Raw genomic sequence first — 24,232 nt, 5'->3', positions numbered from 1 at the left:
AGAGAATTATCATCTCTTCTGTCACATGATTAGTAGCAGCTGGAATGTTTATGCCTAAAATGTTTTCCTTTTGTTTCTAACAACACTCCTATTTTCAAGTAGCAGACTCCTCCTCTTGTTTTGACATTTTGTTTCTTGTACTCCTGATCTATATTTCTGTTTGGATGCCATCTCTGGACCGGTTGGCACATTTAACCACTGGTTGTTCAGGTGCTGCGTGCGGGAACGTGCACAAAAAGAAGCTCCTCTTGGAGCACGTCTTCTACTATTGGGAGAGGCAACGCTGGTGGGGACTGTGGATGGTTGGTGTTTACTAGAAGACGGACAGATCTTTTTTTCCAGAAATTTCTGAGATTTCAACTAATAAATGAGTGGAAAAACTACTGGTACTAAGTCCCGGTACACTGAGAGGTAACAAAGTGCCATTACTGCGTACCGGCCCACTTAAAGCACTGGTTTGGGCCTAACTAAACTGCACACACCGGTTGGGGTTAGCTCTCAGCCATTAAAACTTTGTAGAAAGTAATAAAGCTGAGCTGAGTTGTGAGCTGAGTGGAAAATCCTTCTTCTTAATGAACGTTAAAGTGATTTTTAGGTCCCAAAGAAGCCTTTTCTCATCTCTGTTTTTCTTGTTGCCATGGAGTGTGAGGTTTCCTGACAAAAACTAGCCCCTGATGTGAGAAGAAGCTGCTTCAGAATAAAAGTCTCTGTGAAATTTCTCCCTGTGTGTAAAAGACACCTCAGCTGTCCTGCCTTGACTTTTGCAAATCCGTTTAGCTGACACAAGAGCCAGGTAGCTGAAGCAGCTTTTTTATTCACAAACTGCCTAGAAGGTTTTGTCAGAACAAGAAAAAGCAGATTTTTTTTGCATGCCTGTGAAAGTAAAAATCCACCTTTATAACCTGCAGAGATTATAATCTCCCTTTAGCACTCATTAGGTCTCCAATTTCTTTACTTTTTATCTCCCTGAGCTGCATTCATCTAGCTTTGTTTCCTGTTTCTGCCGCTAAACACCTCATTGTTCTGCTGCTCTTACAATCTCCATCTGTTTGACTAAATTTATGTTGTAGAAGATAGTGTGGATTCTAATCTGTGTTGCCTACCAGTATGCATGAATGCTGTTTAAGTAAGTGGGTCAGGAATACGTCTACTTTGTATATTTTATGTGGCTGATCTGACGACTGGCTTCTCTGCAGAGACCTGCGCGGTGAACAACGGTGGCTGCGACAGCACGTGCCACGACTCGGTGACAGGAGTCCGCTGCAGCTGTCCTGTCGGCTTCACTTTGCAGCCAGACCGCAAGACCTGCAAAGGTAGACCCACATCCACCTGTTGTGTAGTTAATTATCCTGCTGGTGGTGCTTCCAGGCAGGCTGGACATGATTTGTCCCCAACAGTTGCATTTCTCTGTTAATTAACAATGCTAACATTACTTTACAGCTTTAATTAACCCAATATTACACAAACTCCTGCTTTTCAGCAGCATATGTTCTCTTGCACCAGTTTTCCACAATATTACAATCAGTCTGAATCAGCCGCTGACTTCAATAAGTTTATAAAACTCTGTCTAATGAATAATTTAACTTTATATGGAAATTTAGAGGGTGACTTCTCCAACAAAGACCATATGCTACACAAAGAGTTGCTTTGTCTGCAGAAAGAGAGTGCAGGAATCTTTCTGTGGTTTGCACCGCTGATAAAAGTACACGGAGCTGTGCTGGTTTGGTTAGAGAGGAAACGAGGAAAGCAAACCCAGGTGGCACTGGCACAAGAAGACTGGAGTTTACTCCAGGAAAGGCATTTCTGAAGGGTACAGACAAGGATGGAGCAAGCAGGAGAGTTTTTAATTTAATTTTGCCTGCGTTTATTCCAACCAGATGATGAAGAATCCCTCGAGAGGCAGATGCCTCATTTGTGTCAATGATTCGGAATTAATCAGAACTGCAGCGAAACTTGCCAAAGCAGACTTATCAACCACGGGGATGAACACACGACATATCGACCAAGGATCGTCTCCAGATGTACAGAACAGAGGAAACTGAAAGAGATGGGCAGTGGGGATTTTTAATTTATTGCTACAGGGCTTTGCTGTGTGAGAGCTTTTTAAAGCCTCATGCAAATTGATTTCAGTCCATCTGAGAACCAGAAAATAATCTTTGGAGTTCATTTCTGGCTTTTGAGAATTACCTACAACAGATCTATTTAATGGTCTGACTGTGCACAATTTCCACATGAATCTCCTCGCTTTTTGATCCCTTGTTTTTTTAATCCCATCAACACCTCATATTTCTCATCTTTGTGATCCAGAGATCCCAGATGCATGTCAGTCTCTCTTCAACCACACATCCAGGGTATTTATAGGCCACAATGTGCTAACAAATAAAATAACTTGACGTGTTTGTTGCTTTTTCCGATTGCACTTATGTGACAAAAGAAAACTAGTTTTATTGACTCTCCTTTCCAGTTGTGGTGACTGATGTGAATTATCCATCCCTCATTGAGATTTTCTGTTCACAGACATCGACGAATGCCGTCTGAACAATGGCGGGTGTGATCATGTGTGCCGAAACACAGTGGGTAGCTTTGAGTGCAGCTGCAAGAAAGGCTACAAGCTGCTAACCAATGAGAGGACGTGTCAAGGTGGGTAGCTTCCTCAAAATAAACAGGATTAATTGCAACTAAAGGAAGTTTTTTCTGGCTTTTGTATTTGGTTAAGGCAACGCTCAGCCAGAGGTGCAGGTCAAATAAGTTTGACCACAGGTGTGTGACATTACAGCTTTAGCTCTAAAGTCTCATTTCTTGGTTGATTTAAGCTGCTAGAAAAATGCAGGCGGACCAGACTCCCTTCCTCATTGATGTGGTCGATCAATACCCAGCCTGGTCCACATCAGTGTCATGCAGAGGGATTAGAGAGTCTAGTCTAGATCACACCACGCTCCACACACTACTTGTGTGATCAGTGTGTCACAGCCCCTTTGTTGTCCTTCAAGTCTATTTTTGATGGAAATGCCTTTCTGTCGTTGTGCAGTGCCAAAAATGTGAAGTTTATTTTGCCACAGTGACACAGAAAACTGGGAAAATGTGGTCTTTGCTTGTAAGAATGTAAATTGTGGCTTTGTCTTCTATGGCACCGTGGCTTAAACCACTCAGCCGTGCGTTGTCTGGGAGCACCGGGTCACCGCGGGAACAGCCATGTCCTTGTTTGGTCCTGTGTGTTTTGTCTGGAGACAAGAGGTTGTGTTAAAGCTCACCTCCTGTTGACTGAGCTGGTTTACACACACACACACACACACACACACATGCACGCACGCACGCACACACACACACACGCACGCACACACACACACTACACTGCTGAGTCACCTGTCGGGCTCTTAGCTGCGGCTCTCATTCCTGTTATTTTTCTCACTTCTTGCAATAGAACCAGGGTCATAGAGGTGATGAGTGCCTCTCAGTAAAGGTCAAGTTTTATTTTCTGATTGATTTTATTCTGACTGATGAAGATGCCACAGTTATCCCCGCATTCAACCGTCTGATCGGAGTAGTTGTAGAGAACACGGGTTAGTGATAATTTAGTCATTTCGAAGTGTCTTTCTGTGTCAGTTACAAATATTTACCATTTTGCTTGTTGTAGATGGCTTCCTGAAAAATCCACTTTGCGTTAGCATCCAATGTGACTGATGAGCTAACGGTTAGTCTGTGCAGAGCCAATACTAAATGGATTTCCGTCAACATAAAACACAGCTATTCATGCAACAGTATTTTAAGACCTTTACATTTGTATCACCTGCAGCAGCAAAGTGTAGGGCCTCTGATAAATCTAAGGGTTAATTCATTAAACGATTATTAGATATGCTAATTTTCCCATCGAGTATTACTACTCAGGATTGTGCTAACCAAAGGGCATAGTACTTCTCCTCACAGTCTGCAGCTCACACCGCTGCTTGTAGACAGGTTAGTGTGAGACTTTCTCTCGTGAATCTATAGGCCTTGAGCAAAGCGTCCAACAGCAGAGTTTTCACCTCGTTTCTGAAGAGTTTAGCTCAGACCCAGCCAGATGTGAGAGTTTGGGATCTGCTAATTGAGCCAACCCAAGAGGGGAGGGTCTCCAGCCCCCCTGACACTGACAGGTAAGTTCTAGCCAATCAGGGCTGGCAGTGTGGAATAGAGAGCCTAAGTCACATCCATCTACTTCTGGACCATGGGTCCCCGTAAGAACAAATAAACAAATGCAAATCAATGGGGCTAAAAACGTTATTTTCTAATTCCACTTGTTATGTGCCATGGATTTCACATATAATGTCCGTGAATTTTAAAGACGCATTTTGATACCAAGAACTCTCGTCTTTTCAAACAGGGGGAATTGTTATTTTAGGTTTTTTTGTGAAAATAAGTCCAGGACTACAAATGCGCTCCACAAATATGACGTCACCGCACCAGACACGGAGAAAAACGAAGGGAAAACGGCTGTAAGTTTAGTGAACTTAAAATCCTTCCTTCAGGAGGAAAGAACCACCACAAATCTGGCCATGTGGTGAGTAGCAGCTACGCTAGAGGAGAGGGGATTCTGTGGTGATGCGACATGCTGATGTCTAATGTGTAGACATGCTAATTACAAACTTTTACAAGCTGATAAATCTCAAAGTACATGACTGGCGTGGTCGAAACACCCATCATTAGTTTTCCTTTAAATTGCAGTACAACATATGTGCGATCCAGGGCCTAAGGCCAAGCGGATTAGAAAATTGCGTTTTTAGCCCCGTTGACTTGCATTCGTTTTTTTGTTTTCCGGGGACCCGTGAGCCGACCGGAAAGGGAGGAGACTTAGGCTCCCTATAATAAAGGAATGCTATGAAAGAGAACTTGTAGAGCTATGTCTCCAGACTGAGGCTAATCAGGAAACTACAGCATGTAAGAATCAGTGAGTGAGACATGGAGAGCCTGGCTGCTCGTTTGTTTAGTCAGTTATAAATAAAATGTTATATAATGCATATAATTTTCCTGGGAAATGAGACATTCCCACAGCAGAAATGTCTGATTTCAGATAGTTACTCCTGCTAACAATCACCGTCACATGGACATGCAGGTCATGTTTATGTTGCATCCATCGGTCCAGACCACTTCTGTAGGATGTGCAAACTAGATACGTGCACAGTGGAACTCACCATTTCAGAGCTTCAGTATGCACAAGAACATTGGTGTGGTCAGAACTGAGTTGCTGCATCAGGGGAAAGTTCGTCAGATAAAGGTGCAGCCTCTCAGAATTGGAATACTGTCTCAGAGGAAGGTTGAGATTGACCTGGCATTAGAAAAAGGTCATACATGTGGTCTTAATTATAAGTCTGTTCTACCTGGTGAAGATGTGTCACTAAATCTTATTTTTCCACCACAGTAAGATAATAATTTTTCATAAATCTGACACAAACACGTTTTAAAATGGCCTAAACGTCCCTTTACAGTTTATGTGCAAGTTCCCAAGTTATTTTTTTTCCATATTAACAAAGCATATCACCTACATGCTCATATTTGTCAACAGGGACTGAAACCTCCACAAAGTCCTCTTCCCTAAGATACTTGATAGAAACTGACTTTTGAACATTTCAGCGAATTCAGACCCTCCTAGCCTTGCTGCTCATTCCTGTTGACGACTGAGACGTTTGTCACAGCGTGCAGCTCAGCAGCTTGGTGAAGAGCGGTCTCAAACGTTCACCGCATGCTGGAAGCTGTTAGAAGTGGTTGTTTTCAGAGGTTCAGGTTCGAGGGCTTTAAATAAATTCTAAAACCTGAAGGTTTTTGGCAAAGTGTAAACTGTCCGCTATAACAGTTTACCAGATATGAACGCTTTGTCTTTGCTCTTATTTGTACTATGCAAACATTACTAAATTGTCAGGGTGCAAGTCTAGTCTTTATCAAAAAGACATCATTTTATTAAGGGATAAACCTATGATGTCATTATGGTATTCCCAAGAGTGTGTTCTGAGAGAGGAAGATGATGTGCAGCCTTGTATTCATGGTGTTATTGGGGTTTCTGGTGCCTGGTTGTGAGACGAGGTCTAGTGTTACACCTAAACAGATGGTTGCCATCTCATGGAGGTGTTGAGATGTGGAAACTGAACTCTGGGTTTATCTTGGTTTAAGCAGTCATGGTGTGTCTCTGCTGTCAGTGGGCCATGGCCCTCAAGTCAGGATGGGGCATGTCTGCGGAGCAGCATTCCTCCAAACAAAGTCATCTTCCTCTCACCCTTAGTCTCCATAAGGAATCGTTCATCAAACCAAATGTTTTCTATGTATCTGTTCTATAGAAACAACGTTAGTACTACCAGGCTCTTTAGATAAATGATGAGACTTAGCGATTAGGAGTAATTAATGGAAACTTCCCTTTGCTGCTCTGTAAAAGAAGGTTGTAGGAGTCATCAACACTGTTTTGGAGCAACACTGAACTATGTAATGATAAGCTGCAGATTCACTTCTGGCATCAGCGGAGCAATAAGGAACATATTTAAGGATAAACTCCGTCACCAAAACTATTTTTCCAGACAGACTTACGGTAAAGTTTATCCCTAATTTACCATAAATGAAGACTTTTGCTGTGCTGCATGTGCCAACGCATAATGCTTTCAGGTCTCCAGAGGCAATCAGGAGTTCTGTCCATGCTTTGATTTATTTATTTTTGTAGAAAAGTTAAGCAGTGATTTGATTTTGATGTTTGGAGGAAGTTAGTAAAAATCTGCTCTCAGAGCTTTACCTTTTAACCTGACTGTCTGACTTGTGTGAAACAGCTTTGTGCATGATGATCTTTGCAGACATTTATCAGTCTATGTATCTTGTGAACTTCTGTAATTGCAGTGAAATGCTTTTGTCATCTGTTTGATGGCACCTGGCCCTACCTCATAACCCAGGGGAGGTTCACTTATGCAGAAGATGAAAGCACAATATTCCTGGGAAAATCCTGGGAACATTTATTAAATGAGCCAATTAGACATCCAGCAAAGTCTCTCCCAGCACATGTTGCCTGGGCTTAACACCGACTGGCAAAAAAAATACAAGTTGGTCATTAAAAAAAGCAAATGTCATCAGTCTCCCATGGTCTCTTGTGTCTGTCTTTATGATTTTCCAGCCTGGGATATTTAGGAAATTCATGAGGAAGCATGACTAACTCAAGAAAACCTGAAAAAGAGGAGCGAAAGCTCACCACGAGGCATGGAGGAGCTGCTGGGTAGCATTGTAGGTGTTGAAAGGATGACTGAGATCAGAATGAATAAAATATCATTTTCAGCTTTTTCCATCATACAGCATTAAAGTGGCAGTGTCGTTTCCTGGCTCTAGGGGGCAGCACATACATTTCAGGGTAGTTTTACACCATCTCACCGTGACTGTTGCTAGTTAATAAAGCATTACGGTAAATGTTGTTACCTGTGGTGCAGAAAGCATGCAACCTTGGCGTGCCTCCTCAGAGTTTGATGGTCCTTCAGTTAATTTCATCGATAATGCCTGAGCTGTAGTTTCTGGTTCCGTGCCTGCCGATGACATCAGCCTACTGTACTGATGTCATCAGTACAGCCAACTGTACTTGGCCAAAATGTCGAACGTGGTTACATAACTTCCGTAAGTCCTATGTCTAGCCAATCACCTAGTGTGATGTCATCGATAGACGCAGGACCCCGAGCCAGCCAGGAGGAAACATGGCTAATCCCGAGCCCTACTTTGGACCCAGTTTTTATGGTTATAGGGTACACCAACATTTTATTTAATTTCAACAACATTTCGATGGATATTTCCAGAGATTAAAGGTAAAAATACACATTGTCACTTTAAGGCAACAATGACTTTCATACAACCTACGAGCCATTTTATTGGTTTTACTGGTTTCTATATGGCTTTCTCATTGGTGAGAAAAGAAAAGAAGATTAGCAGAAAGATAAACAGCTATTATTATTAGGGGAAGAGCACACTTCCTGTAGACCCCCACTGAGACCACTTGAGTTCTCCAAAATGCCTCGCAACTTTTTCCTTTAGGTGCATTAAAATGGAAAAAAGGTCAAATCCAAACCCGAATACTGCACAAAAGATGTCTTCCTTTGTAAAAGTACGCTTTTATGTTGTGACATTTGATTTGACCTGCTGCAATTTTGACAAACAATGTTTACAACATCGGGGACACAGGAAAACATAGAGCACCCTTGAAAAAAATGTGTAACTTGTTGAAGTGGTAGAGACGTTTCTGATTGTTGTTGTTTTTTTAACAGATATTGATGAATGCTCTTTCGACCGAGCTTGTGATCATTTTTGTGTCAACTCTGCTGGCAGTTTCCAGTGTCTCTGTCGTAAAGGCTACGTGCTGTACGGCCTGGCACACTGTGGAGGTAAGTTTGACACATCTGACGTGTCTTTTAGATGAAAAAATGTAGTTTTGAGGGATTTTTTTTAAAATAAATCCTATACTTTATGACCCTGTAGAGAATCCTGTGGTTTACTTTTGATTGTTGTCAGCCACATCCTTTATTAAACCAAGTGAGTAAAAAAAGTCAGCCAAGTATTTCCATCTCAAGGACTTTTACCACTTATGGAAGGATTACCATGACATTATCAACACAAAGTTTTCTGTGGATTCAGTCTAACATACTTCTACTTCTGCTATCAAGTTTATGATCGGTTGGATGGATATATGCATGCTTATTAAATCTAAAGTTGTTTAAGTTTTTACAACATTGCTGTCAACCATCTCTCACATACATGGTATTCCCTCCTCTGGAGACCATCCAACAATGGTGGATGGTCTCAAAACAATTGCCCCTTAATCTCATTTGAGCTAATTTCAGTTTCTTTAAAATGAGGTTGTTCCAACAGCAGTTTACCACACATGGCAAGGTGGAGAAACGAGGGCCTGGGCGGGATTCGATCCCCAGACTCCTGGGTGAGATTCACGTAGTCACTTACCAGTCAGCCAAAGGGGCATCCCCTTGACCAAGTAGCCAGAGCACATGATCAATCAGGACACTATGACAGGACGCTCACACTGCTACACACTGGAAATGTGTTGGAGAAGCTGAAGGACAGAAAGTGTCTTCAGTTTACACTTTGGGCCCTTTAGGCCGCCCTAGTGGTACAGGACATGAGGGTGTGATCTTAACAATCTAGGTCACACTCTACTGCATCTAATCAAAACAACCCAGACTCTTCAGGAGGTGGGAGGAGAGGTGTTCTTTGGTAGTTTCAGCTTGTTAAGCAACAATAGCTTACAGTTTATAAGCTTGACCCTCCCATATTTCAGTCTGAATTGAAAAAGCTCCTCGGATGAGAAGCGAAACATCTTCAAGAAACCAAAGAAGTCCAGTTGCTTCATTTGAACCCTTTTGGATTCCCATGACCTGGATTACTGAGAATCTTCACCCGTATGTTGGTGCAAATGACATTGGGTCAGACATGCTGAAGCAGGACTTTACTGCTTTATTGATCATCTCTCTGAAAACCAAGGTCTTTATCAATGGCCTGTTATTACCAGTCAGAAGAGGCGATGAAAGATTCAGCAGGTTGTTGGCTCTGAACAGCTGGCTATATGCTGCATGGAACAGAGAGAAAGTTCACTTATTTGATCTTTTTAACTTTTTCTGGGACCACAGACACTTTATCAGGCTAGATGGGATTCACCTGAACAAGTCTGGGGTGAAACTTTTCCTTTCAAACCGTCTGCATATCCTGCATCGTTCTTCCACCTGCCCTGAAAGGACACCAAAAGACAAGAGGAGCCAAATCAGGGAATCGTCATAGAGTATGCCAGCTATCATAAAGGAGAACATCTTGCTCACCATAACAAAGAAAATGTACAGAAAGATTCAAAAGAACAAGAAAACAAAACACAACAATCCTGTAAAATTATTGAAGAGCCACTTCAGCCAGAAGATAACTTAAATATCCCTTCTCTGGCCAACACAGAGCTAAAGTTATGACTAATGGATCATTTTTCTGAACATCCCTTACAATCTTCAGACAGCTCGACGGACGCCCCCTTTTTCACTCACTATTTGCCTGGACAAAATGGAGGAGGCGTTTTTTGGACTGCTGCTGGTGTGGTCACGGGGACCCCTGAGCCGTCTTGTCATGGCCCACCTCCATACCCCACACAATTCACCCCTCGCCCCTTCCTTGGCCCACAATGCCAAGCTCCTCATCCCCTGGTCCCCGCGACACCATTAAACTGTCCTCAGTCTCCTCAATCTCATTTGTCTGATTGGTCAAAGAAGATGTTACTCGTGAGTATTTCCAGGACAATTGTGGACCTAATGATATGTTAGTTTTCTCTATCCCTGTGATAAAAGATGCAAAGTGCCAGTTCACTCACATAATCAAGAAACTTTATAACAGTTCCTAATCAGGTCTATTCAGCACATTGCTCCCCCTCCATTTCCATGAAGGTAGTTTTATGAAAGGTGTGGGTGACTGAAAAAGCATTTTTTTAATGCTTTTTCTGATTATAATCAGTCATTTTGAGTTTTTCATGCAGGCTGAACATGAAAACAGTCTCCTACACCTATCTTCTGCATTAGTTCTGATGTAAAATAGATGGTGAAACGCTAATATTGGAAAAGTCTGACAGATCTATGTCATACTGTGAATTAGCATTCATGGACTCACCCATCTTGACTCATGACGAGGAAGGCTGATGTCGGCTTAGCGTCCTGGAATCAGCAGAGAATGTCTCAGCTAGTTTAAGCTAACCGTTAGCATGAACAATTCCACCACAGGCATGGATGTTATATATATATATATATATATATATGTCTGTGTGTGTGTGTGTGTGTGTATGATTGGTGTGTGTGTGTGATTGGTCTGTCTAAATTGTCCCTAGGTGTGTGTGTGTGTGTGTGTGTGTGTGTGTGTGTGTGTGTGTGTGTGTGTGTGTGTGTGTGTGTGTGTGTGTGTGTGTGTGTGTGTGTGTGTGCATGATTGTTTGTCCTGTGTGTCTCTGTGTTGCCCTGCAATGGACTAGCACTTGGTCCAGGGTGTACCCCGCCTGATTGCCCATTAACCGCTGGAGATAGGCACCAGTCCCCCTGCGACCCTACATGGACAAGCAGGTTCAGACAATGGGTGGATGGATGGATGTATAAATACATATATATATATATATATATATATATATATATATATATATATATAGAGAGAGAGAGAGAGAGAGAGAGAGAGAGAGAGAGAGAGAGAGAGAGAGAGAGAGAGAGAGAGAGAGAGAGAGGCTCTCACGCTGTTATAAACATTTTATCTTTCTTTAAAGGTTGTCTCTCATGGTTTTATTCCTACAAACCAAATGAAGGTCAGCACTGAAGGTTGAGCCAAAGATGGGTAGCTAATGGAGAAGATAACGAGGACGTGCAGCTGTGTCTCAGTAGGGTAGTTTTTCTGCCAACTGAGAGGTTGTCAGTTTGATTCCAGTTTCTCTCCAGTGTGTCCTTTGGCAACACACTGAACCCATGTTGCCCCCAGTCTGTGAAAGGCTGTGTGTATGCGTGAGTGAATGGGTGGCTATGGCTTGTAGTTTAGAAGCTGTTTGAGTGGTGAAAAAGACTATAACGTGCTTCATAAATGCGGTCCATTCACCATGCTTGAAACAGGCCAGATGTGGTTGATAACATGTTTGCTACCCTGCAGGTTTTCTTACACTCACAGTAACAAGAGCTGTAGTTGGTCTTGAAAAGGTTCACTTTTATGTTTAGTTTTCATGAAAGTGTCTTTGCTGTTTGTGTGTCAACCGTACGGCCAATGACCCTACTCGTATTGCAAAGCCAAACATTTATTTTCTACACCTAATAAACGCCAGAAACGATGGAGGAAAACTGTTCAAGCAGTGCTGTTATTTAACATGCAACTGCTATGTCTCTGTGCAGTTTCTGCTAAATTGATGAATCAAATGTCGTTTGTGAATTTTTATATTGACGTGAGGAAATTGCCTCTGAGACAAAGGGATTTGATATTATTTAGGTCCATTGACACACCCCTGTCAACTCATCTGACTAGGGGTGTAATAAAATATGGATAAACTGAAATATTGGGATATTTTGTGTTTTGATACTGAATCGATATTTAGATTTATTACACAGGACTTGTCTTGGAAGCATCTGGCCTGAGTTTTTAATGAAATCCAGTCCTAAAAACTGTTTTTAGTCTCACAGTAAATTGTGTTGTCTTCCCTTTATCATGACATATATCGTACTGCCAAATTCTAGTTATTACACTCCCCTAAAGTCGACCAATATCTGGGTGCTTTATATCTCGTTTACTGCGCCGGGTCTGGTGCGGTGCTCAGCGGGTGACCGTCGGCGGTGTATACCGGTATGGGTTTGCAGGTGAGCATTTCTATCGCAGTTTAGGCTCTCATGTCGGCAGGTGGGGTTAAATAAACAGTCATCTGTGATTTTATAAACAAGTTGCACAACTTTTCTGTATTTTTGTGCTGCTAAAGGCAGAAAATAAATGCTAACCAGCAGGCTCCACAAGTGACTCCAGAGTGTGGTCGCTGAGTCCAGCGGCCTGCCTCGTTGCCTTGGTCTAGCGTTCTGTGGCTTTAAAAAGCATTCATCACTTCATAGCACCTCCGTGTACCCCCCCAAAATAACACTTTCACTCCGGCTGTTCCTTTCCTTAACTTTTCTATATTGCGCTTTACTTTCTTCAGCTTGGCCTGACACCGTTCTGACGTTCGCCCAAACCCTTTGGTTGTCCTCTGCTGGGGGGGGGAAAAACTTTCTTACTGATCCGTCAAGCTCCTCCTGCGTGTGGACTCTCAAGATGATGCTGAGGATGTGTGGAGTTCTGAAGAAGACCAAAACTTGCTGCTACTTGCTGGCATTTTCTCACATTCTTGAACAACTAATGAAAATACAACCAAAGGAACTTCGAGGTGTGTTTTGCTTGTTGCAAGTAGTGACGTATTTCTGGCCCCCAATCGGTGGACAGTGTTGTTGCTCTGCCCTAACCATACTTCTCCAGAAATTTCTGGATCTTCAACAGAAGGGTGCCAATGGGGACAGAAGAGTTAGCGAGCCGATCCTCCCTAACCCCATGCCAAAACAGTTGGTGGAAATGAGGCTTAACATTTTTTTTATTTTTGCACTCTTGATTTTAGCCATTTTCTTTTTAAAGATGAATTATGAACATATTTTTTGTGCAGAAATCCTTTTTTATTGTAACTTTTTTTTGTTTATCCATTTAGCATAGTTTTAGTTATTCTATAAAATAACCAACAGTGGATCTCCATTATATCAGTGGGTAATTCAGGCTGCAGATAAAGCCTATGAGGATATGTGTTTGCTTCGTCTCATATCCTCCTCTGATACTTTACCTTTCATATAGTCACAGGGAGCAGATCTAACAGGCTGAAATGAGCTTAAACAGCTGGCTGCCTTGAAGGCAGGAAATCAATTTCAGAAATCAAATCTACACATTCTACAATTGGCAGCAGAAAAAAGACTATATGTACTGAATGAACTCAAAGAAGGGCAATGTGTTGGAAACTGGTCCGTCAGGGTGATGTACAACCACATTGATGAGAAATTAGCAGGAGGTCTTGGTGCTGTGGAGCAGAAACAACCTTTGTTGTCAGGAGGAGATGTGTAAGGGCACATCAGATCTGCCAACCGGCTCGCCAGAGCACTTCGAGGTGCTCCGGCAGTGGCTGATTGAGTCCATACTATCACTTGGCTACTGTCTTCTGCACCAAAGGGTGTCACAGTAATTAGAGATAGACAAAAAATGGCGTAGACAGTTGAAACACAAATTTGCTGTGGCACTAGTTGACACGAGTTGAATGGAGGTATGCAGCATGTTTTTACTTTACGTTCTGTTGTCACGGCTACTGCTTGAAGTATAATATTTTAAATTTTCTTGAAGACTCACTAAAAGTGGAATGTGACAAGCTAGTCACGGGCTGTAACTGTTTGTAATGAATTGTTAATGTGAAACACTGGTGAGGATCTGAGAATCCCTCCTGAGGCTTGACTTCGCTTTGCTCAGAATTCTCCAAAGAGTCCGAGGTGTCAGATGTATGGAGGATCTGGAGCCCTTCAGTTGATCCTAACATGTAGACAACTTTGGAAGGGATAGGCAACCAAAATGGAAAATAAATAAAGTGGATTGAGATCAAATTTAGACATGATAAAGACTTTTATGACTAAAGTACAAGAAAATGTGACACGTCTGTTAATTTGTTTGCAAATGTCATCACATGCCAGATTTGATTCGGTCAAAACAAGGAAAATCCTTAAAAAAGGTATAAGACGCACCTGATACCTGTTTAGAGTGATTCCACCTGATTGTTTGCCTATTTTCTCTGAGATTTTCGTGTTTCCATTGCAACTCAAAGAGATACTGGTTTAAAGAAAATTGATGCGAGGCTGCAGCTGAGTATACTTCCTATACGTATTTTTGGAAACGCACACACACAATGGTGTATTTCAAACAGGTTTAATAGGTTTGGGAGAGCCTTCTCACACAAAGATAGCAGTATTAGCTGTCAGCTCGGGGAATAAATGCCCTGGAATTGGATTTGTGTGGCTTTTGCTCACCTGATGGACGATGATCAGGCCACACTAAGCTGCTGAGAGGAGTGAAGATGGCCTGGCGTAAAGGGCTCTCCATACCATTGTTGAGTGAGCTGGTGATGAATGATTTCCTCTTGCTTTTCAGCGCCGCTGTCAGAGCTGTTAGATAACCCCCAGAGATTTATGGTCCTCCAAGTTATACTTTCTTCATTCCTTGCCACGGCTAAGGTTCTGTTACTCCTGGTGAAGTTTATCAGCTGAAATAAAGCTGCCCAACAGTCCAGAAAGCCCTGTTCAGTGTTACACAATAGAGTCATCCTTAACAAAGACAGTTAGGTCAGTGACCTGCTGTCAAGCATTGTGCCAAACCTGGTTAACATTCCTCCGGTGTGAGCTAGGTAGCCGGTTTCTCTCAACACCAGCAAAACTTTCTTCTGCTCATCTGGTCAGAAAATGGTCTCAAACCTGCGCTGACTGAATTCTTTGCTTTGTAATTTATGTTTGGCCTTACAGAAATATTTTCACACCGTTCCCTTCAAATTTTGTTGCTAAAAGTTAAGATACAGATGAGTCTGTCCAGGTAGATAAGTGCTTTCAGCTCATCAGACAGAAACTTTAAACACGTTCTGATGAACTCATTCACAAACTCCTTAGCTTTCCTCCTTGGTGTCTAAATGTCAGTTTATCAGCCCGTTTTCTCTCAGCTTGTCTCAACACTCGTAGCTGTATGAGCACACTGAGATCTGGAGAGAAATGTTAGAAGATAAAAGATGTCAGCCACTGGCAGATGAGCTCCTCTTCCATCAGATATTCATCAGAGGGCTTTGTCCTTTGGATGGAGTGCTTTGATGCAGAAGATGAACAGCACGCCCCTCACAGCGCTTCCAAGCAGTTCAGGCAGTTGATGGAGTCATCAGCATCCTAAAAGAGCGCAGCAGCACACAGGCTGTTTTTATTCGGGGGTGAATAATTGACTGAGACAAGGAAGAGCTTTTCATATCAGCAGACCCGATCATCAATCACTGCCATTATCTCGCTCTCCTTCCTGATGTCTGTGCCGCTTGTCCACGGCCTGCTGAAGGCTCGGCTCTGTTTTCTAAACAGATTTTCTGTCTGGCATCGATTGCAAACCCGACTGCATCTGGATCCCGGCTGCTTGTAGCAGTTTTAGCTCAGCGTGTGTTTGAAAAGGTGATTTTACTTTACTGCTTACCACAAGTCTTCCTTCCCAAAGAGCTGAGAGGTTCTGACCATGAAATTGAATGTGGGTGACATCAAAACAAGAATTTACTTGTGTTTCCTCGCAAGCACATTACGGGGGGAAGGGGGGAGCTCACAGTAACTCCCTCACAGCTGTAGAGGTTCAACATAGACGCGTTTCCACAGATAGACTGTAAAAGATTGGCTCCTTACCGTTTTGGACTGATTCCATTGTTTTCTAATGTTTCTAATTTAACTTTTTACCAGGAAAGGAGATTTATTTCCTTCACCCTGATTGGTTTAAAAACCCTTCCTGTACAATCAGTCATGTTGTCCATAAATTTTTGCTTTTTTCTCAGACATTGATGAGTGCAGTATAAATCGTGGAGGCTGTAAATATGGCTGCATCAACACTTTGGGGAGTTATGAGTGTACCTGTCCACCAGGGCACAAGCTTCACTGGAACAGGAAGGATTGTATGGGTATGGAACAATACCGCCCCCTTGTGGTGAACCCACAGACACACACGCATAGCTGTGCAGCATTTGTTAGCTTGTTTAACATCCATTGATTTGATATGTGTTTTATTTCCTCTCAGAGTTGGTGAAATGCCCTCCTGGACTGGTCGCACCAAAAGCCGTGCTGACCTGCAGCAAGACGGGCAAAACGGAGAGTTGTTCAGTCACCTGTGCTTCCAAAGCGCACTATCTAGCAGGTATGTGGTCCTCTAGTCAGAGTGCAAACCAACAATGGACACTAGAAATGATGTCTTCTTGCATGTGAACACTTTCAGGAACAAATAACAGCTACTCTGTCAGTTGTGGGATCCCCAATCTCACAGGAAAGCCTCCAGCCAGGCACAACACCAGCAACAGTCAGGGCTGCATAGGTTTGTTATCTGACATTTTATTTATTCATGAATGAAACCGCTCCTTAAAATCTGAGCACACTCATCTTGCATGATGCTGCTTCAGTGCTCTCCCACCCACTGAGCTGTGTTTGTCTGTAGAGACTTTGGCGCCTCCAGTCAAGCAGACGGCTTCTTTCAAGATTAAAAACGCCAAATGTCACCTGCACCCGAAGCTGACCGGTCGGACCGAGGACAGGGGACGGATGCTGGGACCGGGTCAGTATTAGTTAGTGTACGCTGCAGTTTACAGAAAATATTTCTAAACCTAATAATATAAACCATGTCAGGTTTTGCTTTATTCCTTCTTTTCTTTTCTATTTTGCTAAGATGTTTTTTTTTTTACATATTTAACTTATTTTAAGATGGCAAAACTTTATAGATTCAATAGACACCTATAGTTTCATCTGCTGCTCCTCCACAACAACAGGAGTCCGTTGCGGTGGCGGGCATCTGGTTAGGATGCCTTCAGTGTTCTGGGCATGTTCGACCAGGAGGAGGCCTAAAGGAAGATGCAGGAAATGCTGGAGGGACTATGTTTCTCATCTAGCCAGGGAACGCCTTAGGATTCCCCCGGAGGAGCTGGCCCAAGTGGCTGGGGAGAGGGAAGTCTGGGCCTCTCTGCTTAAGCTGCTGCCCCCGTGACCCAACACTAGAAAAGTGGAGGAAAATGGATGGATGGACACCTAGGGACAACATATTCTCCACTTAACCTGACACGTCTTTGGGCTGTGGGAGGGAAGCAAAGAACCCGGGGAAAACCCATGCATGCAGTAGGATATCTGGTTTATACAGTGCAGAAGGCCACAGCTGGAATTCGAACCTGCAACTGTCTTACTGTGATGCAACAATGGCATCTGCTGCTCCACCATGCAGCCTTAAACACTTTTGTTGTTAAGGAGTTTGTCTGTAATGATTTTGCAATTTATCCCTTTGATTATCCAGCTTCTACATCTTCATCATCCTTATTATGCAGAAAAATCATTATCTTGCACTTTATTATTCCTTCATTAGTGCTATTCAAACCCAATATGTCCATTTCGGGCAGCAGTAGCTCAACGGGTTGAGCGGGTTGTTCAGTAATCGGAAGGTTGCAGATTCAATCCCGGCTCCGGACAGAGAATTCTGCTGTTGTGTCCTTGGGCAAGACACTTAACCCACCTTGCCTGCTGGTGGTGGTCGGAGGGACCGGTGGCGCCTGTGCTCGGCAGCCTCGCCTCTGTCAGTGCGCACTAGGGCAGCTGTGGCTACATCGTAGCTCATCATCACCAGCGTGTGAATGTGTGTGTGAATGGATGAATGATACACTGTAGTGTAAAGCGCTTTGGAGTCCTTACTCTGAGAGGCGCTATACAAGTGCGGGCCATTTATCATGTCTATGCCAACCTGTATAAGAAAGCACAACCTGATGTCAGGGACCTTTTTGCATCCCATGACGGGTCACACCAGCATGATGACGGCATAACCTGTGCTGAAGACTTTTTTATGTTGATTTAATTTTCAGTTTTGCTCCTGGACTTATTCTAATTAGCATAAGTTGCAAGGTGATTTTATTTCCTCCAGCCTTTCAAACGCACCCAACTACTATTTCAGCATCTTTTGCACCAAATTGAATCTCAGCAGTCTTTCACTGGTTTTACATGATGTTTAACCCGTTTGCATGCTGTGTAAATCTGTCAAGTAAATTTAGAATAAATATTTTTACAAACTTTTAAAAAAGTCTCTAAATAAAGTCTAAATAGTCAACATGCAAATATGAGATGCATTCATATAACAGTTCTGCGTCTACAGGAGGACAGCTCTCCAGCAACTGCCAGGTAACATTTGTCAACCTCACATGCGACTCCTCCAAGAAAGCCAAAGGGCGACACACTCGCAACCCCTCCAACAAAGAGGTAACACGCATCACTCTGGAGCTGGAAGCTGAGGTCAAACCTGGAGACACCACAGGTCAGACATCCCACCTTCTGCTGAACTTTCTGTCACTTCATGCAACACATGTCATCACTGGTCAAAGTCATTTTTAAAGTGATCATTGTTACTTGTTGACCAGAAAATTGTAACCTCAGCTGCTTGCGACAGCGCATGGAGAAGCAGGTGAAGACGCACATCAAGGCTCTGAAGAAATCCATCAGCCATGAGCGTTTCCTCATCAGAGTTGCAGGTTTGGAGTACGAGGTGGCCCAAAAGCTTCCTCAGGCTGCACCCACCCAGGCACAGTGTGCCCCTGGCTCAGAGAGAACCGGAGCTGGATGTGGTGAGACCAATCTGTTTGACTCTGACCTGAGAAGCATTAGCCTGCCTCTGACTAAAGCTGTTGTGGATATTCTCTCAGTTAAATGTTTGCCTGGATCCTATTACCACGGGGGACAGGAGCGCTGTGTCCAGTGTCCACCTGGAACATTCCAGGAGAAAGAGGGGCAGCTGGCCTGTGACCTCTGCCCTGGGAGCGATGGCCATGGGCCCATGGGGGCAAGAAACATCTCCTCCTGTGCAGGTGGGCTAAAGTCTCAGTGGCAAAATGAAACCTGCATCTGTTTTCATGTTCGTTAAACAAACATGTGTCCCTGTTATCTAATCCAGGCCAGTGCTCAACTGGGTTCTTTTCCAACGATGGCTTCAAACCCTGCCAGCCATGCCCTCAGGGTACCTACCAGCCAGATCTGGGCCGGACGCTTTGCTTTCCCTGCGGCGGAGGACTGAGCACCAAGAGGGAAGGCGCCAGCTCCTTCCATGACTGTGAAGTTAAAGGTTGTGTTATTTATTTGAACTATTTTGATAATTATACCTAAAGCAATCACTGGAACAACCTCATCAAGTGTTTCTTCATTTGTATCCTGCAGTTCAATGTTCTCCGGGTCATTACTACAACACCACGGTCCACCGGTGTATCCGCTGCCCGGTGGGGACCTATCAGACAGAGTTTAGACAGAACTACTGCATTTCCTGCCCAGGAAACACTACCACTGATTTTGATGGTGCCACGAGCGTCTCTCAGTGCAAAAGTGAGCAAGAAAATGACTGTTTTAGGTTTTTATATGCACTTAACATGAGCCTAAATCTAATTTGGTTGGATTGTGTACGTCTAGACAGGCAATGTGGCGGCGAGATGGGCGAGTTAATGGGTTACATTGAGTCACCCAACTATCCCGGTAATTATCCTGCTAATGTCGAGTGTATTTGGAACATCAACCCACCCAGCAAGCGCAAGATCCTGATCGTGGTCCCTGAGATTTTCCTTCCTTCGGAAGATGAGTGCGGAGATGTGTTGGTTATGAGGAAGAACTGTGAGTCTCTCTTTTTTATGGTTGTAGATGCATTAGAGTTCAGAGTGCATGTAGTAAACAAACATCTGATCAATGTTTTTGTGGAAGGGTCAGCTACCTCCATCACCACCTACGAGACCTGTCAGACGTACGAGCGGCCGATCGCCTTCACAGCTCGCTCCAGGCGTCTGTGGATCAACTTCAAGTCCAATGAGGCCAACAGCGCCCGAGGTTTCCAGATCCCTTACGTCACTTATGATGGTATGTAGCGTCCTTGTTCTCCAGTGCCGTGTGCATCAATTCAGTTCAGTTTATGTATATAGTACCAAATAATGACAAGTCATTTCAAGACACTTCACAAAGTAAACGTTCCCATAGGGAGCCTAAGTCACTCCCGCACCACGGGTCCCCGGAAGAACGAAATAAATCCATGTAAGTCAGCGGGGCTACAAACGCTATTTTCTAATTCTGTTTGTTTTAAGCAACCTTCCGATTACGGGGCGAGCACTTAACTCCTGTGCCACCGTCGCCCGGAGGTGCTGATAGTCACATGGAGCTTAACTCCTAGAGTCACTGACCCTGATGTACCACAGAAACCGACAGGGTTGGCGTTAGGTTAGACCTCTAAACTTCCCAAAGGTATTCAAGGAGTTTGTTTCTTGTAAGGTAAACCTTTCCACAGTACTGATTTTCTTTCTTGTATTTAGTTACTTTGCCTTAAAAACAAATAAAAAAATGTCTAGTGACTCAGGAAACAGTCTGATCCCAGTTTTTTTCCAAGTAGTTGGAGTTTCTTTTACTCGCAGCAATTAAACTTTACAAGGTGTGTGTTGAGCCCCTCCCCTGGTAGCAGACGCTTTTATGATCCTGTGTATTTGTTCACATTAAGCAGTCTGAAACATCCCATCAAACAGTAAATGATTGTGTGCATACGTAACACGTCCTGCTGTCTCTCTGACTTCAGAGGACTATGAGCAGCTCGTAGAAGACATCGTGAGAGATGGAAGGCTCTACGCTTCAGAAAACCATCAAGAAATCCTCAAGGTCTGTGCAGCTCTTCCCCTTTTCACCCACATATCAGCTTGTTTTTACAGGAATGCGTCGATGTGATCTGTGAGACAATATTTGTATTTCATTAACAACCTTACGGTTGTGTAGCTTGTCTTTGTGAGTTGTGTCACAGCTTTAGAGGCTTAGAGCAGGCATGTGTCTGAGTGAACGTCTCAAAGTCTGTTTGTTTTTCCTGCAGGATAAAAAACTGATTAAGACACTTTTTGATGTTCTGGCCAACCCGAACCACTACTTTAAGTACACCACTCGGGAGTCCAACGAGATGCTTCCCCGCTCCTTCATACGCCTCATAAGCAGCAAAGTCTCAGCCTTCCTGCGGCCGTACAAGTAAAACTCAGCAGCTGCTGGTGCATCACATCACCCCCCCACCCCCTGTCCACTGTCCTCACACCCCCTTCAACCTTATCGGCCCCCATTCCCACAACTCTGGCTGGACTTCCAAAAACACAACACCTGCTATCTCTCTCTCATTAATAAACACAAGGCAGACCTGTGGGGGTGGGAGAAAAACAATGAATTTGTTTTATTAGGTTTATTTCCAGTTTGCAGGTCTGCAGTCTCAAGTTTACGCATTTAGCGGCAACGTAGAGCATTTTGAGTGGGTTTGGGCTTCGTTGTGTTGAGCAATGAAACTGTTAAGAGAAGAGGGAAACACACGCCTATTTCAGACAGTAGGGGTGACATTTTTGTGTATGCCGTTTGAGCCTGATAGAGCTTGTTATTGTGTTTGTCTAAATGAGTGATGCAACCTCCAGCTCCTGTTTTTACCACCAAGTATGACTGTAAGTGTTGTGTAAGTGTTGTGTAACTCTGGTCCCATCTCCAGTGTCCGCGTGCTGTCCTCCAGGAGGAGCAGTTGTTTAATTCACGTTGCAGCTGTGTTCCAAGTCCTTCAAAGTCTGGAAAATATTTGAGCTCTTAGAGCGGTTTCAAGGCTTTTACTGTTAAAACAGTTAATCTGTGTTTTTGCTCTGTCTGTTTAGACTGTAACCGTGTTTCCTGACCTTCGGATCATTTCTTCTGCGCCCCCCTCTTCTTTTTTTTGTTTGAGTTAAATCAAAGCTAACATAAAAAATGGGTTTACAATTCCAGGAACTAAGTGGATGTTTGTGAGATAATGGTGAGATGATGTGATGATGTGATGCCTAGTGGAACACGTCTCTGAGAGTGAGAGTAATGTCTTCGAGGGACTTTATGTTTGCTGCTTCTTTTTAAAAGGTCACTTTAACTCTTCAGTCCCATTGTTTTTCTGACATACTCTGCACACTAATAATCTGTTGGTTTAAAACAAAGCTCAGAGTTTGAGTTATAACCCGTCAGTACCTGTCGGTAGACTTCCAGTTTATTGTTTTTATTCCAGTCTTGTAAATAATGAACATAAATTAGACGAGGGTTGGATTTTTTCGACCCCGATTTGTCGACCAAGAACCTCCCAAGGAAACTGCTTTTCCCAACAGTCCCAAATCCAAAGAGCCCCGCCCTCCCACCCCCATCGCATTTATGTTTTGTCCCATTAAAGACAGCTCTTCCAAAGACCGCTGACAAAAAGGGCGGGTCGAGTAGAATTGTGCACTAAATTTGGAATCAACCATCCCTCCTTTGTTATTGCAAAGTGCAATGGATAAACCTGTCATGTGTTCATCCTGGTCACGCCCTGCTGTGATCCTCAAGGAAACTACGGCCTTATTCAGACTTCTTGTATCAAACATTTACCAGACACTATGTGCAAACGTTTTAGGCTTCAATAAGTTGCTAGTCTTATGAGGTTAATGATAAAAATAATTGGTGTGCACAGAAAAGCATGTTTGACTAAAACAGGGTAAACCAATAAAATTTTTAGTGAAAATCTAACTAATTTCCTTAACGTTGGTCTCTGTCAGAGAGATAAATTAGTATTTTGGAATATTTGCTTATATGGGTTTCTATTGAAAGTGTTAGCTTAAAGGTATAGTTAGATTTATTTTATATGTTGAAGTTGGGTTGTGTTGAGTAGTTAAGAGTAGTCTGTATCTTACCAGCTGCAGACAGCAGTCAGCGACCTCAGAAGAATCAGGTCTCATAAAATACATCATCTCTACACCTTAACTCCTCCTTTCTATTAGACATGAAAGCTTCGTGAAACTGCTGCGAAACGTACTTCGCTGCTACGAGTTCCTTTCCACCGGCAGCAAAGTGTAATGTTTTGGACGCGCCCCAGAAGCGAAGAGGACGCTGTCATTATGTTTCATGTCTATTTTTGACACTCTACGCTTCTAAAACACGTCAAACTCTGCAGTTTAGATCAGGCCAGACAGGAAGTCAAACACAAAAGCACTGTAAACTTTCAAAATAAAAGTCAGGTGCAGATATTCATACACCATTTCCTGTGAAACCCCATAGGCGATGTAAACAGAACAGACACGCAGCTGTCTTTCTCCTTGCTTGTTATTGTTTGGACTTCTAAAGTCACGCGTGGTGTTGGTGACTTAGCAGCGGCGTGGAACGCTTTCCTTCCCGTTTCATATCTGACATGTTCCTGGTTGGGAGGGAGCTTGCGGGTATTATTACATTATTTACAAGACTGTTATTACATTACACTTCACGCCCGGTGGAAAGAAGAGGTAACAGCTTCAGCAGTTTCAGAAAACACTAAACTAGGTATTGTTAAACTATTGACCACACTATTGTCCAGCTGAACAGGAATAAAAAGACACTAAATCACATTCAGCAGATTCCACATATTACTTCTTTAAAATAAATAACTATTTAAAATGCTATTGATCTAGAAATATTGGACAAATTATGACCCTTCTGGTCAGTTACACATGAGGACCACATATCTCGTGTTTTGACAGCTAATGTAGCTAGAAACATAAATATTGTTGATTTGACAAAATAGCAACAATCTCTCTCATGCAAAAGTGATATCTTATAAAAATCCCATAAATTTAGTCAGCAATTCACTTGTTTATGAGCCCTGCTCTGAGTTAGGGGTTATCTAGGTTTCCACGTCTCCCCCTACCTATGGCAGGTAAAATATTGACTACCTAACAATACTCCACTCAACCCTGATTAAATAAAACTGAACTGTCTCATTAAGAGTGTAAATCCTACCTGGCTTTGTACTAAAAAAGCACACTATTACCAAGGTAATTAGTGTGAGCTCTGATTTTCTGATGTCGCTAAATGTCAGAATTTTCTTGACCTGGCACTTCCCACAGTTCTCACAATGAAGACAAGATATGTTGCAAGAAAAGGACAAGTCAAGAGTCTCAGCA

At 43.0% G+C, this 24,232-nt stretch overlaps 1 protein-coding gene across 3 annotated transcripts in view; it reads left to right on the top strand.

The window, feature by feature from the left end:
• The window catches only part of scube3 (signal peptide, CUB domain, EGF-like 3), a 107,058-nt gene extending 85,631 nt beyond the window's left edge, over nucleotides 1-21,427 (top strand). For 2 of the 3 annotated variants that reach the window (XM_015968137.3, XM_015968134.3), the window contains 16 exons: nucleotides 1,197-1,313; nucleotides 2,518-2,640; nucleotides 8,247-8,363; nucleotides 16,091-16,213; nucleotides 16,330-16,446; nucleotides 16,525-16,620; nucleotides 16,741-16,857; nucleotides 18,430-18,588; nucleotides 18,692-18,895; nucleotides 18,974-19,135; nucleotides 19,222-19,389; nucleotides 19,482-19,643; nucleotides 19,728-19,925; nucleotides 20,013-20,165; nucleotides 20,869-20,948; nucleotides 21,154-21,427. In XM_015968137.3, the coding sequence (XP_015823623.3) occupies nucleotides 1,197-1,313; nucleotides 2,518-2,640; nucleotides 8,247-8,363; nucleotides 16,091-16,213; nucleotides 16,330-16,446; nucleotides 16,525-16,620; nucleotides 16,741-16,857; nucleotides 18,430-18,588; nucleotides 18,692-18,895; nucleotides 18,974-19,135; nucleotides 19,222-19,389; nucleotides 19,482-19,643; nucleotides 19,728-19,925; nucleotides 20,013-20,165; nucleotides 20,869-20,948; nucleotides 21,154-21,306 (2,249 nt within the window). In that variant the 3' untranslated portion in view covers nucleotides 21,307-21,427. The remainder of the gene's footprint in view (nucleotides 1-1,196; nucleotides 1,314-2,517; nucleotides 2,641-8,246; nucleotides 8,364-16,090; nucleotides 16,214-16,329; nucleotides 16,447-16,524; nucleotides 16,621-16,740; nucleotides 16,858-18,429; nucleotides 18,589-18,691; nucleotides 18,896-18,973; nucleotides 19,136-19,221; nucleotides 19,390-19,481; nucleotides 19,644-19,727; nucleotides 19,926-20,012; nucleotides 20,166-20,868; nucleotides 20,949-21,153) is intronic. The other variant, XM_015968136.3, reaches the window with a different exon arrangement.
• Nucleotides 21,428-24,232: the final 2,805 nt, after the last annotated feature.

Source organism: Nothobranchius furzeri, chromosome 15 (assembly GCF_043380555.1).
Source record: "Nothobranchius furzeri strain GRZ-AD chromosome 15, NfurGRZ-RIMD1, whole genome shotgun sequence".
Taxonomy (NCBI): domain Eukaryota; kingdom Metazoa; phylum Chordata; class Actinopteri; order Cyprinodontiformes; family Nothobranchiidae; genus Nothobranchius; species Nothobranchius furzeri.
Note: the sequence above shows the minus strand (reverse complement) of the source record. Positions and strands in the feature narration are given on the sequence as shown.